At 41.9% G+C, this 14363-nt stretch overlaps 1 protein-coding gene across 7 annotated transcripts in view; it reads left to right on the plus strand.

The window, feature by feature from the left end:
* Positions 1 to 14363, plus strand: part of LOC148385970 (roundabout homolog 1-like) — a 50838-nt gene that overhangs the window by 24302 nt on the left and 12173 nt on the right. For 6 of the 7 annotated variants that reach the window (XM_088398899.1, XM_088398900.1, XM_088398898.1 and 3 more), the window contains one exon: positions 12831 to 12988. In XM_088398899.1, the coding sequence (XP_088255025.1) occupies positions 12831 to 12988 (158 nt within the window). Of the gene's footprint in view, positions 1 to 12220; positions 12313 to 12830; positions 12989 to 14363 lie in introns of those variants that run through there. The other variant, XM_088398904.1, reaches the window with a different exon arrangement.

A 14363-nucleotide genomic window follows, 5' to 3' on the forward strand; every position in this document is an offset into this window, starting at 1 on the left:
CCTTCTTCCGGTGGCCTTATTCCAAATGTCTCATGCCACATATTCCAGGATGTTGTCTTGCCAAAGGTCTTGCTCCAAAATGCCAGCAGACAATCAAACATCCAGAGCCACCCCGACAAACATGAGGCTCCCGCGTAACTCACCTGTCTGTCACTGAACTATAATTGCGGGAAGCTTCTCAAGATTAGCATTGTAATTGACAGATGCTTCTGTTACAGGCTCTCCTTTATTGACAGTGGAGGACATTTTTTATGCTCTAATAGACAATGGAAACCTGCACTTGGGTTGGCAGGTGTTCCTTGAGCTTTATTGACAACATGGAGAGACACCATGTCATATCATATAACATCCTCTGCAAATGAATTCTATAGCCATTCATTCATAAAAAATGGACCATCATGAAACAATTAAAACAACGATATATATTTATATTTACATTTTCATTTCTCTAGAACCAAACCTTCTGTCTCCTTCCATTTGCTCTTGCTGTTAGCCCTCAACTTAGACCTGCATTATTCGTATTACATGTGCGTTTCCTCGTGATGCCGCCCTGCATACTGACAAGTGAAGAAATCCCATTGGGTTCAGAAAAGTGCATATGGTTTCACACCTTACAAGGCCAAGGGAATGAAATAGGTAGATTATGTGGGGGAATGGATTTGGATGTGCACTATTTGCAAAGATAGACAAAACCTCGTTAAAGGTTTTTTGTGATTGAGGTACATAATAGCACAAACGGTTAGCAACTAATGGAAACTAGCTGTGGAATACAGATGAGACTTAAGTAGTTATGTGGAATTTGTTGCTTTGTGTACGATGTGCTTAAATGGCAGCAAAGAGAAAGTAGCACAAGGGGAATTGACTGAAGCAAAAGACCCTGTTTTTCACCCCGACTGTGTTCGCAAACACAGCCTGTGTTCTGTGGATAAACATCAAACCTTGTTGAATATAAATGCTTCCCCGTCGCGGCATACCAAGACCAACGAAATTACTTCTGGGAGGCTGACGCTTATAATGCTTCACACTCCTGTGGACACACAGTGGGGAATGTGCGGTACACTGTTGACAGTATATACAGCCTGCCATGTTTCATAGTAGTCCCCTCAACTACACTGGCAGAAAGAGCAGGGTCGTGCATGTTCATCATCACGCCTCAATAGATGCCATCAAACATGATCTAGCTTTCACTACCCACACCAACCAGGTGTAATCAGGTGTCATCAGAACATTGGAAGCTCACCTGTACATTCTCACATCACTGCGTAGGTGCTCCTGTTTTCATCTCACCCTCATTCTGTATTATTAGCAGCTTGAGTGGTTGTGCATCACCCAACCCAATTAATTCAAACGCTTGCTGCAATTTGCGACTAATAAGAAGAATTAACGGTAAGTCAACCATTGCTTGAAAAAATAATAAATGTTTAATTGTCAATGCAATCTGTTGTGTGGAAGTGTTGTGTGGGAAGATCCACTCGCCTGAAATGATAATTAACAGAGAACTCAACTTGACCCTGACGTCTACTCCAAACATTGTCCAATAGACTGAAGGACAAACAGATTCTCTTTTTTCCTCTTCTTTTTTTTCTTCTCTTATTTGGTTCCAGACAGGGCTCAGTCTGCTTAGAGGAAGGCAGCTGGAAGGATTACAGGGAGCTAATTATAAGATATCTGTCTATAATAGTGCCGGATTACACTTTTTTTCATTTTGATCTGAGCAACAGAAAATGCCATGAGCACCATCACACCTCACGTGTTTACTTTTTTATAGCCAAGACAAAAGCCTACTTGCTCGGAATTCATTCAGTAAGCATCACGCAATCACATTTGCTATCATTCTGAGATTGCCATGGCGCTTTCCACCTTTCTTGCCACTGTTTTGTGATTCACTGGATGGGAAAAACATCTATAAATAGTCACAGAGCAAGTTGAGAGCGATTGCCCTTTCTTCCATCTGCATGGTCTCATCTTCTTGACAGTGTGTTTATCAACCATGGTGGTGGTTTTAAAAATCATTTATCTCACAATATGTCCCATTCTCCGACCCCCCCAGTCCCGCCCATCAACGCAGCTGTTTCTCCACGTGCACATGGCACAGGAAGTGAACCTCGACGTCTTGCTTTGCACCACTGCTAATATCAATTAAATTAACAGCACGGAATCAGCTGATTATGGAGCCGCCCCTCCTTTTGCCACTCAAGCGTGCAGTGTGTTTGGCAGTGCAGGTAGAACTGTGACAGACTGGGCGTGTGTGCATGTGTATATAGTAACACACACGTGCACGTTCTTTTTTTTTATTATCATCCATATGGGTGCTAGACTAATTAAATCCAGAGGCTCAGCCATTCACCACTGACTGCCCAGCAGTAAGTAACCTTGTTTTGCAGTAAATAACATTATTCTGTCAGTTAATTTGACAAAATCAGAAGAGTTGGAGCGTTTACAAAGTGGATGCTAAAATCAGGTAGAGTGATGAGAAAGATTAGTTGGTACAAAAGGATGCCATTTTTTAGAATTCCAAGTGATAGTGGGCAATTTGTTTTTAAACGTGAATGCAGATGTTAGCTGTAAAGTGTCATTCTTGTTTGTGTGTGGCACACTGAGTTGGCCTCCATCGATGGAGATGTGCAAGAGGTGTCAGCAATGTTTTAAAGCAGAGGGGACCCTGTATCATGCGAGAGCTCTCTCGGTCAACCTCTGGCAGTCTGGAATCTCCGCGACAGACTGGCAGGCGGCTCGTCTCTGTACAAGTGGAAGCCTCTCTCAGCAATTTCCAGCTGCCTTATCGGATCTAAAGTGTTTAAATGTGTGCCTCCCCTTTGGCCCCCATCCCATCACTCCCCCTGGCTTTCCCCTCTATTCCCAGAACAGAATACATTATCGTTTATAAGTGAAGGTGATTTTATTCTGTGGATTCTTCCATTCCGTTTGCACCAAGTGTGTGCAGATGTCCATGAGTATCCGCTGAATGGGTAGATGAACGTCATTTAACACTTTGCACTCACCGAATAAGCGCATGTTTGATTAGTTCGTGCTGCTTAGAAGAATAATCTACTGGTAGACTGGTGTTGTGTACTCCAAATAAAGATTTATAGGGGGTGTGTGTCAGCATGCGTTCTGTGGCGTTAACAACAGATAGATAAATAATTGGAAACCAGCTCAATTTGTCACTGTCAATGCTTCTCCAGGAACAAGTACACCGTAGCAAAGCGGCAATGTGCCACTTTGTTCCCTTCATTCCGTTATCAGGTCGTCCGTCACACTACCACTCAAGACTTACTCATTGTAAAGGCAATTGCGAACAAGCTACACCTTCTCCTGCTTTTTGCACTCTGTTTTGTACAACCACTCTTTATATTCTCCTGAGTTGGATTTCATTGGATAGTAGATTAATGGGGCGGCTAGTGAGTAGTTCCCAGAAGCAACATAATACATATATCATCTCATATTCCGTCTTTCAAGGACATGTGAAACACAAACAATATAAATCTCAGTCCAAACATTAAGCCTTCACCAAATACACACTCGGAGGTAGAGTGCAAAAAGTGCCCTTCTTAAATTTCATGAAGATTGGACCGAGTTTGTCCAAGAATGTAGGCCCAGAGTGTTTAGAGTCATTTTAAACATCATCTCTAACATTTATACGCCACTTTATTTTGCTTCCTTTCAATTCTCCAACTGCTTTTTTTGTTTCTCGGAGGGAGCCATCCAAGACGAGAAAGACAGACATGAAGCCACAGTGAAGTTGTGCGGTTCACTCTGGTATTCTGCTGACATGGATTCCATTAAGAGTTTTTTTTGGAATGGAGGAGGTGGGGGCAGGGAAAGAGAATGCACAACAGGATCGGTAAAAGAGGGAAGAAAAAGGCCCTTCCAAAAAAAAAAAAAGACTAGTAAGGGAAATCGAGCGGCGGCGAAAGATTTTACATCAGGAGAGAGGAGCAGAATGCAGGAGGCGCTAAGCTTGATGCTGAGATAGCTTGGAGGAAACAAAGAAGATGAGAGACTCAAGTTAGAAGACAGGGGAGGAGAATGGGAAGTGATGTGGGTGTACAGTGCATGTGCTGGAGATGGGGTTGGGAGAGGGTGGGGGGGGTGGAGTTCAAAGCCACTTGGTGGAGCTTGCACCGGAATTGCAAATGTGAAACTTTTGAGCATCTTATTACTTGGAGTGCAACACAAATTCTTATGTTTCCGTGTGCTGAAACCAAACTTGTCAGTGATGCGCACTTTTGACCTCATCTTGGTTTGCTACCATGGACTTGAGGCAATTGGCTGACAGCTATGTGACTGACTGAGCTGCATTCTTCTACAGACTTGAACTGGAGCGCGTTATTCAATTTGCCGTGCTGGTACGCTTACGTGCACCGCCGTGCATGATGCTGTATTAGCTTTTAGTGCTTCGCATGCATAGCGACACCTCTCAGGAGTCAACCTTTCTCAAAGTATGTTCTCTATTTGCATACGGTTCAACAAATGTCCACTCTTCACTAGTGCCTCAGACCACAACATCAAACGGAATCGCCAATCAAAAGCCAAGAGCAGCCACAAATCTTCCAGTCCAAGCAATCTTTTTTTTTTGCTATAATCACATTTTTTTACTTTTTTTTTTTTTATCACTTTGCACATTCTGCCTCTCCCTCCCCCACACCTACACATTGACGATGTTCGTCAGAAAGACAAATTACCCAGCGGGCTGCTCTCTTAGCTGGGCCTTCTGTACAATAATCAATTTGAGAACATGTGGAAAGAGAAGGCAAGAGAAACGTGAAATTATTCATCAGGGTCTCTCCGTTTGCGGAATCGTAGGGGGATGGTCGGGTCTACCTTCACAGCCCTGTGAGATAATTAGGGAGGGAACGAAAAAGCAGAAACCAGCAGAGGACTATGCGCCTGTGAGTGAGGCGAATATAAAAAAGGCGGAGGTGAAGAGTACCGGCTACAGAGTTGAGGGATCACAGCATGTTGTCATATTTGGTAGTCCTGAGATGGTGCTCGGCTTATCACGCCAGCAACGCAAGGATACACTGGAAAAAGAAGGAAGAGTACGCTTCTAAGTTATCTTTGCTTTGACTGCTCAGGAGACAAAGTGCAAGGGGAGGAAAAATGAGCCGGGCTCTCTTCGGTGCCGCGTGTTTATTCAGAGGCTCGCTGCTTCCTCCCAATTAATGTGGCCGAGTAGCGCCTCGGCTCTTGGTCTGCCTCCTCTGCTCAAGCTGTTGTTCCTATCGTCTTCCCCATCTGTGACTTTCGATGTTTGACGAGCCAAAGATCTCACAGGAGACAAGTGTTGTACCTCCAAAGAGCCCCCATCTGCCATTTTATACATATTTGAAGTGATGTCTAATAGCCATAAATGTAAAAAGTGATTCCAATTATTGCAAGCTGTGTTTTAATTACTTGTGTTAGCTACAATGGCTCTCATCCTTTCCGTTCGCACCGTGCCCGCTGATGACCCGATTTCCCCAGAGAGATAATTAAAGTTTCATCTTTCACCCCTCGTTCATTTTCTTTCCCCATTCATTTATCCCTTTTGCGCAGGGCAGTCCAAACCAAACAAGCTCGTAAATTCAACAACCTATATCCTCTTGGCAACTTTAAAGGATGAACCAAAGACAAATATCTATCCGGGTACCTCTTACATCACCTCTTGTGCTTCTCAGTCCATTAATACCATTAAATAGCTGCCAAGACGTGATCATTCAACCGTTTGGTGTGTGTTCTCTCAACTATGAGAAAATAACACAAAGGATGATTTCAAATGAAGCCTCAGTAAATGTCTTGCAGTCATGCAATTCTCTTATCCGTCAGCATTTTACATAGTCGACGAATACCGTTCCTGTAGTGAAGGGTTTTCTTTGCATACTAATACAATAGTGATACAATCTCAGATATTTCAGTATGTTAGTTATGTGCCATGCAGTTCTGTCCTGTATGTTTTGGCTGAAGTACCTTTGTCTCAGTTCGTCATGAAGAGTTTCAGATACCTCCCAAGAGTCCGTTTCTCTCCTGGGTGTTAAATTGTCTCTCAGATTGATGACAGTGGGGGATGATTAGGTCACTTGAGGGTAACAAAATGAGCACTGCAATGAAAAGACCAAAACTAGACAGCATGGTGAATAAAAAAGATTTAGTTCTGAGTTATATTTTTCTGTAGTCTTTGTTTCTTTGTCTGTTCCACTCCCCTGTGCATGTATGTCTTTGTCTGGTTTACATGGTGCAACACACCCTCCTCCACCCACTCATCCTCATCCTCCTCTCCACCGCCTCTTTCTTTGACCTGCAGGTGCATTCCCTCAGTGGTGCGTTTCTTGTGAGGGTTGCCCTCTTATTATTCCTACGGACTCTACTTTTTTTGCAAACATAGTCCAGATTGGAATGACTTGAATGTGAGTTGTTTAAAATGTACACATTAGGTTTGTGCCAGCTTTCTTTAATGATGATGGAATGCTGGCTTAGTTTCACTGGGGTGCTCTTCGAACTTTACACAGCCCAAGGACATTTCTTTGGCACCTCCACCGAGGTTACGCTGCTCAAACAAAGGTTTGCTTAAAGGGTTGTATTCCTGAATACATTTGTCTCAAGGTCTGACTGCTGTCGGCACTTTAGTTCTTTTGTTTTACCAAACAAAGCAACAGCATCTTTCCAGTCTATGTCCCACATTCATTTTCATTCTCTATATTAGCCAGAAAATCTGACTTTTTTGTCTTTGTGAAAAAAAAAAATGGACACACGTGCACACTCGTCTTGCATATTTTATCTACTCGTTAAGGTTTCCAATTACTCAAATAGTCCCGGTGTTTTGCAGTGTTGCACGGTTATTGAAATGGTAATGTGACTATGTCAGAGTGAAAGTCTTTCATTCAGTGGCTTCCAAGTGGATTTATTCATGACAATTTACTCTGCTTTGGTGGGATAACACTAATGAGAGGGTTAAAGGTTGACAGTGTGTGTTTTTCTGCAGAAGAGAGAAAGAGCTACATCTCAGCTGCGTTTATCTCTCTCCACCACTCACAATAGGCTTGATTTGCTATTATTCTTGTGCTCACTAGCATGTATGTATTTCCTGATAGCTGTATTATTCTGGTGCCTTAAATTCCAACAATTAATTTATTGAGCGGAGTGATTCCGATAAAATGTCACCAAGAGCTGGCTTTCTATGCACAATAACATGATTAGGTCTACAGCGACAGATTGTCAGCAATATCTTTTTCGGTATTATCGTGTTGCACCATTCAACGAGGCTTTATCTGTTACCTTCACCTACCAGATGACTGTATATTACTAATTTTTTGGGGGGGATGGTCATTAGACAAAAAATGTGTATACTTAGCAGCCATGTATGATATCTAAATCGATGCAAGCTCTTCAACTTCTGATTCGCTCAGTTTTTGTCCCACTTGACTAATTTTCCTAGTATGCTTCATATCTCCATCTGGCTGCATTTGCCCTTTTCTACATTGTCAGTCCCTCACTTTGTCTCACCTGCTTTCCTTCTGGCAGAATAGGATTCTTACAAGTACTGTTGTGCAACCTTGTTAGCTGCTTAGTAACGTCTGCTTATTTTCCAGTGCTATATTTCGCACATACAGGATCTAAACAAGATTTGCTGTCATGTACACCCCCCCCCCCCTCCACACACACAAACTACACTCACACGTACGGTGATGTCTCTATAGTTCCCGTGACCCGATTTCTCAGTTAGTTAGGTATACCTCTACGTCTAGAATTCTTTATTGATTTGTTTTTATTTTTATTCTTGTGTCTCCTACTCTATTCTGAGAGAAAAATGTGTAGATGTGTTTGGACTACAACAATAAGACACACATAAAGTTAAATTTCCATCAAATCCTGAGCTGATCAATTTTGACAGATTACAGTTAAAAGTGTGATCTGAATGGAACCAGGATGAAGCGTAATAGCAACTGTTCCTAACTAATCTAACATGGAAAAGCTATACTATATTAACCAATCGGATACAAGCATTCAAAACGCAATCACCGTCATGAAAACAAGCCTTCTGCCAGAGGTAATAATACATAATGATGATAAAGATAACAATTAAGTTGACATTATAAATTCCCAGAACTAAAAATATGACAAAGAGGTAAAACTACCTAAGAAATACCAAAGCTCTTTCAGGCATTTCACTGTGGAATGAATTGACTTGCCAAATGTTTGAAAGATTCACAGTTATCCATGCAAAAAAAACCCAACCTTGGTTTGCCTCAGGAGTCTTAAATATCATTTCGTTGAAAAATGATATTCAAATAGTGGAGCTTAGGGAGGCCCGGCAAGGAACTCTGTTTCCTTCATAAGTTGCAGGCGATGTGTTCAGGAAGCCTGTGTGTATTTTACAAATCTCATGTGCAATCGTTATGAGACTGCACGACGGCTGTATCCTCTTTTTTATGTGAGGGATCTTTGCTTTTTTATTGGATTTGCTAGGTTGCTGCTGATAATCTGTTATTTGCTTTGGTTTATGCTTGCAAAGAAGGTACACCTCCCAGCGGGCATGTGTGTGTGTGTGTGTGTGTGTGTGTGTGGTGTGTGTGTGTGTGTGTGTGTGTGTGTGTGTGTGTGTGTGTGTGTGTGTGTGCGTACGTGCGTGCGTGCCTAAAGCCTGTCTGACCACCTACAGTATACATGGACTGCACATATTGAATTGTTTGTGGAGCAGCTGTTTCTCCTGCAGCTTTTTGTCCCTCTAGACAGCTTTGCCACAGAAATGAGGCAGCGGAGAAGAGAAGGAGCTGGTTTAGGTGCAAGTGGGGGGTCTCAGATGCAGAAATGAGGGTAGAAGGAGGTCATGAGATAGATTGTCAGAATAAATTCAAGGGTTTTATCTGCTGGGATTGCGTGATAACTACCTGTTCAAAGATGGAAGCTTCCATTGCTTCAGATATTTATTGTCTTTGGATAATTGACATTCACTCCTTTGGAATGTTCTACTGAAAGTGGGTTCATGAAATTTGAACTGTCACGTTTTTCTAAAACATTGGAAAAGTCTTGTAAGGTATAATCTTCAGGTTTGATGATAAACCAATAGTTAGCCATTTGCTGTAGAGAAGCAAATATTAGATTAATTATATTAATTATTTGAAAATCTTATTGTTAAACATGTGCAGATTGATTACACTATACCTGAAAATGAGTGGGCAAAATATGGCCAGCAGTACGACACTCTCTGTTGTTTGGTTAGAAACACTGCGATTTCATTGTCCAGAGTCTTGTGATATTTGTTGCGTCCGTGTTTTCATGATCACAGTCTTTTGAAAAGTATTTGATTTATTTTAAGGAAACCGAGTCTCTGAATGCAGGGCTCAAGAGCAATTAGCAGAGTCATTTTGGCTCAATTTCAAAAGCTCATGCGGTGATGTCAGGTGACAAGGTTGCTATGTGTACACTGTCCGTCACCGTCTGTGGGCTAGATTGTGTTCCTCCAGTTGGATTTTGCCGAGAGGATTATTGGCGCTCTGCTGCAGTAGGCTCAAGCTCCAGAGGACTAACAAGTCAGACACTGTCAGATCCAGGGAAGCGAGGCCAAGGGCTATTGCTTTGAAGTGGGCCATGAGATTCTCATCTGGAGGGGATCAGATCCACAGAGTGAGAGGTGCAAATCTCCAACTAAACAGGCACATTGGGTTGGCTTCGGGAGGTGTGGCGATAGGTTGCTAAAGAATAACAAAACATTCATGGAAAGTCAAAAGTGGGTGTCTGCAATTCTGCTTTCAAAGCATACTGAAACATGTTTTTGAGCTCGGGATAATTTGTTGTGTTGTTATTCGTATACTTTGTCAGCATGCCCTCATTTTGTCTACAACATGGAAACATAAAACGTACAGTGTATATCAAGTAATTAATGAATAAATTGTTTGCATTTGTCTCTTGTATGAAGAGAATCATATAAACACTTGCGGAGCTTGGAATTTTTTCCTTGGGGTGGGCATATAAATTCTTCAGAAAATGCTGAGAAACATTCATTATATGATACCTCCGAGGGATTGGAGGAAATGTGGGAAAATGTTCCTGAAAAAAAAAGTAAAATACTGAAAAGTCAATCATCCGACCAGGAGTGGTCCGAACATTTCAGGAGAGGGCAGTGCCAATATAATTGTCTAAGATTATTTTTCTTTTTCACTGCCTTTAATGTTTATATTTGTCAATGGGAAAGGTGAAAAAAAATATAGTAGTTTGTACATATACATATACGTACCGTAATTTTCGGACTAAAAGTCGCTCCGGTCGCATTAGCCATAAAATGCACAATAACGTGAAAACAAACCATATATAAGTCGCTCCGGAGTATAAGTCGCATTTTGGGGGAACATTTATTCGACAAAATCTAACACCAAGAACAGACATGAATGAGCAACAACAGGCTAAACGATAGGTATGCTAACGTGACATAAACACAAACGAAGAGCTGAGAACGGGCCTGACGTAACATTCAGAGTTATTAAAAAAACTATTACATAAATAACACGTTTATAAAGCTATCTGTGTCACTCTAATTCATTAAATCCATCGATCATCCTTTGTCAAAAATGGGTGCGCGCCGCTGACGGAGCCTGCACTTCAAAATATTCCACAGGCCCATATAACGATATATAAATTGGATATCAAATAACTATTATATAAGCAATAATATTATCAAACCATCTGTGCACTCTAAATCATTAAATCCATCGATCAAATTCCTCGTCCTTTGTCAACAACGCTGCGCGTGCGCCCTGACGTCAGCCTCGTCGTTATTGCACAGATCTAGTATATAACTATATTGTAGCGTTAACAAAGTACAAGGAAAGACGTGGGTTTGGTAAACGGCTCTTTATTTAACAAAACAAACTTCCAGGCGTGTGGTGGCGTGGACTTCCAGCCACGGAGGTGGAAGAGAGATCCATAGAACAGGACCGGGCGTGCGTAAAAGCCATGAACAGGCCCCATTCACCGTCCCCGGACAGCCACCGGGCCGAGCGCCGGCCCCCGACTTCGATCCACGGAGGTGAAAGACAGCTCAGGACCGGGCGTACGTAAAAGCCATAATAGTTTTTCAAACCTTCTGTGTCACTCCAAATCCTTAAATCCTTCAAACTCTTCATCCTCCGTGTCACTTAGAAACAAAGCCGCTAATGATGCCGGTAGTACGTGGGGCCCTTCGTCATCTTCTTCATCCCGTGATCAATCTTTGTCCTTTTTGTAAACAACCGCCGCACCGCGCCGCGCTGCTGACGTCACTTAAAATTCAAATTACAGTAATCCCTTGCTACATCTCGGTTTATCGCGGTTTCACTTTTTTTTTGGGGAAAATTTTTGAAAAAATTCACATTTAAGTCGCTCCTCATTATAAGTTGCCCCCCCCACCCAAACTATGAAAAAAAACCACGACTTATAGTCCGAAAATTACGGCATATGTATACATATACATACATGTATACATATACATACACTTATACATATACGTACACCTATACGTATATCTATACGTATATACATATACATATAAAAAGTATATACTGTATACTGTACAGAGTATATTACCAACATTTACTAGCTCCCTTTACTTGACTACAAACAAATACATTTTGAGATTTGCGGGAGCAGTCCTACAAACGACGACACGTCAGAGAAGATGTGTAACCTAATTTCCATCATTCCTAGAATATACGTACATAGTATCACTTGATCAATCAACAAGCATGTACAAAGATGCACACTGCTGTACACACGATTGCAATAGTCTCACTTTCTTCCTGTCTGAACTAATCTCAACCGTGTTTTTGCATCCCAGGAGGAATGTCTTTTGTCATGTGACACAATGCTATTGGCGGAGTTGGAAAAAGGGCTGTTCAGACAGCTGTTTCCCATAAGCGCTCAGTCAACTGTACTAGTGAGCCCGTCAGAATCCTGCCCAGAGCATCACAGCAGCAGAATTCAGCCCCGAAAGATACAGGGGTCAAAGTAGCTCCAATTACGAGGCCATCCCAATTTGTTCTCCCATATCGACAGCGTTTTATCTGGCATCTCGGTCGAACCAACCCAGTGTCATGTACAAATCCACGGATGAATGTGTTTGCCTCCATCTGGGAGTGATTATGCCTTTTTCCTTATTGTTTCCTGTCTTTTCTAAGAGAACTTAACTGCTGGTCTGCTGACTATGTTGGCTTAACTCCCTTGGCATGTTCAGGTTCTTACCCCCCCCCCCCCCCCCCCCCAATGTAATTTAAGACCGGGCATGCTTTAGAGCTGTCACTCAAGCCTAGGCGCCTGCATTCAGATACATTCTTCAACTCGTCACTATCAAGAATCACTTCAGTAAGTTTGGCTTTTCACTTTAGGATTCCTTCACGTTCAAATCCATCCTGCACAAATCAGCAAATCTTCAACCAGTGCGGTATTTTTAGCCAACTTTATTTTGGTATGATTTTTGACACGTGTTGTACATTGAGCTTGAGAATGAGCTGCCAATGACTACCGCAAATTATAGTCATTGTTTGGACAACTTTGGATAGACACAAGTTTCCTTTGTCTTCAGTTCAACTTTTAGCGGCGAGCGCATTTTCTGTGTGCAGCCTCTTTGCTGTTGAAATGTGATAATGTTGGCTTACCACTGCCAGCAACAGAACTGTCTCAAGCTCACGAGTTGATATTGGTCAGTATGGAACCTTCTGACATATAGAGTAGGATTATAGTTCTTCATCTGTTATTATTTCACAATACTTTAATTAACACGTCAGTTTGGAAGTTGGCAACCTTCTATTAAAGCAACCAAGTCAATAATAAAACCTGTGACTGATATGCAAATACTACAGCTTTGATGTTTTCTGTTTCAGTTCTACGTGATGACTTCAGACAGAACCCAGTCGATGTCATGGTTGCAGTGGGCGAGCCTGCAGTGCTGGAGTGCCAGCCACCCCGTGGACATCCCGAGCCCACTATCTCGTGGAGGAAAAATGGAGTGAACATAGACGACAGAGAGGAACGAATTACAGTAAGATACGTCGACTTTGCATTTGATGCAGTGTACGGCATTACGTCATGTGCTGTGCACCACAAGCCATGACGTCAAACTTGCATGTCTTTAATAAATGTTGGCAAGGAGCTTTGCGTTGATGTGTTGCATGTTTGAAAGTTCAGTTAGTGCACAGTGACAGGTAGAGTGTCTCTCGGGGGTTGTGATGGACACAGCAGCAAGCTGTGATTTAAGGAGAGGCAGGGATCAGAACCATGCAGAGGCTCCTGTGAGACAAATACAAAGGCTTCTTTTGCTTTGTACTCCTTGCACGCCTGTCTTTGTCCTCCCAACTATGGAAATATGACTTTGCCACAAAAGTTCACCTAAAAGACAATTTACTTTTCAAAGAAAATAGAAGTCGATCAAAAGTGCCACCTTATTTCCTTTGTGATGTATGTGCACTGGTGGCACTGGCCCTTTCAGAGTTATGCGTGGAGCCTCCCCCCCTCAGGTGCCAGGACAGATAATTCACTTTAGGGATTTTTTTTCTATATTCCAAATGTAATGAAAGCTTATCAGCATTTTCTGAAGAATTTTTGGAGGTTTGTAAAAAAATATTTTGGAGACCCCCGAGATCTCCTTTGTCACTCGAGTCCCCACCCCAAGAAAAAAAATCCTGGCTCCATCAGTGTGTATGTGCATTTAAAAGATGTGTTTGTGTTTACAAGGTTCTCTTACACACAACTGCGATTTATCGTTTTTCATTAAAGTTGAGTTTCAACTATGCACTTTGCAATAAGCTGCTAAACGCGCACCATTAAGCTATCACGGAGTGTGTGTATCTCAACAGACCTTATTTATGCAGAACAGGACTGAAAGTTGAGGTTTTGGGGTTGCACATGAAGGCTCAACAAACCAATTTTCTTGCCACTGAAATTGCAGCTAAAATAGGAAGTGGTCACTCCTGGAGAAAAAAAAAAAACTAAATCTTTAATCAGTTGCTAAAAGTGCATCGGTACAACACACCACAAATGTTAGTGGAAGATGTTTTTAGCAGCCTTTAAGGGATAGTTCGCTGATGTCATTGCACTGCTGCTAATTTTAAAATGGGTTTGTGTATCTTAATGTTGTAGACTCAGCAAACATAATTCCCACAAATACCTGCATAATATTTCATTTATTTATCTTTCCAATAGCGCAAATCTCTGACGAAGCCACTGAATACTGGAAGGATTAACTGAATCTGTACAATGTACTCAATTACAAGAGCTGCTTTATCGGCTGATCATTTTTGTGGGTGAGGGGCTCGTTCTGATATATGTTGAATATCTCCCCGCAGCATCAATTTAATGAGGGTTTCTATCTATATGCTGTTGAGTGGCCATCAGGTGCTATTCAGCGTGACGCTGAA

Source organism: Syngnathus floridae, chromosome 15 (genome assembly GCF_059516105.1).
Source record: "Syngnathus floridae isolate MCC-2025c chromosome 15, RoL_Sflo_1.0, whole genome shotgun sequence".
Lineage (NCBI taxonomy): Eukaryota > Metazoa > Chordata > Actinopteri > Syngnathiformes > Syngnathidae > Syngnathus > Syngnathus floridae.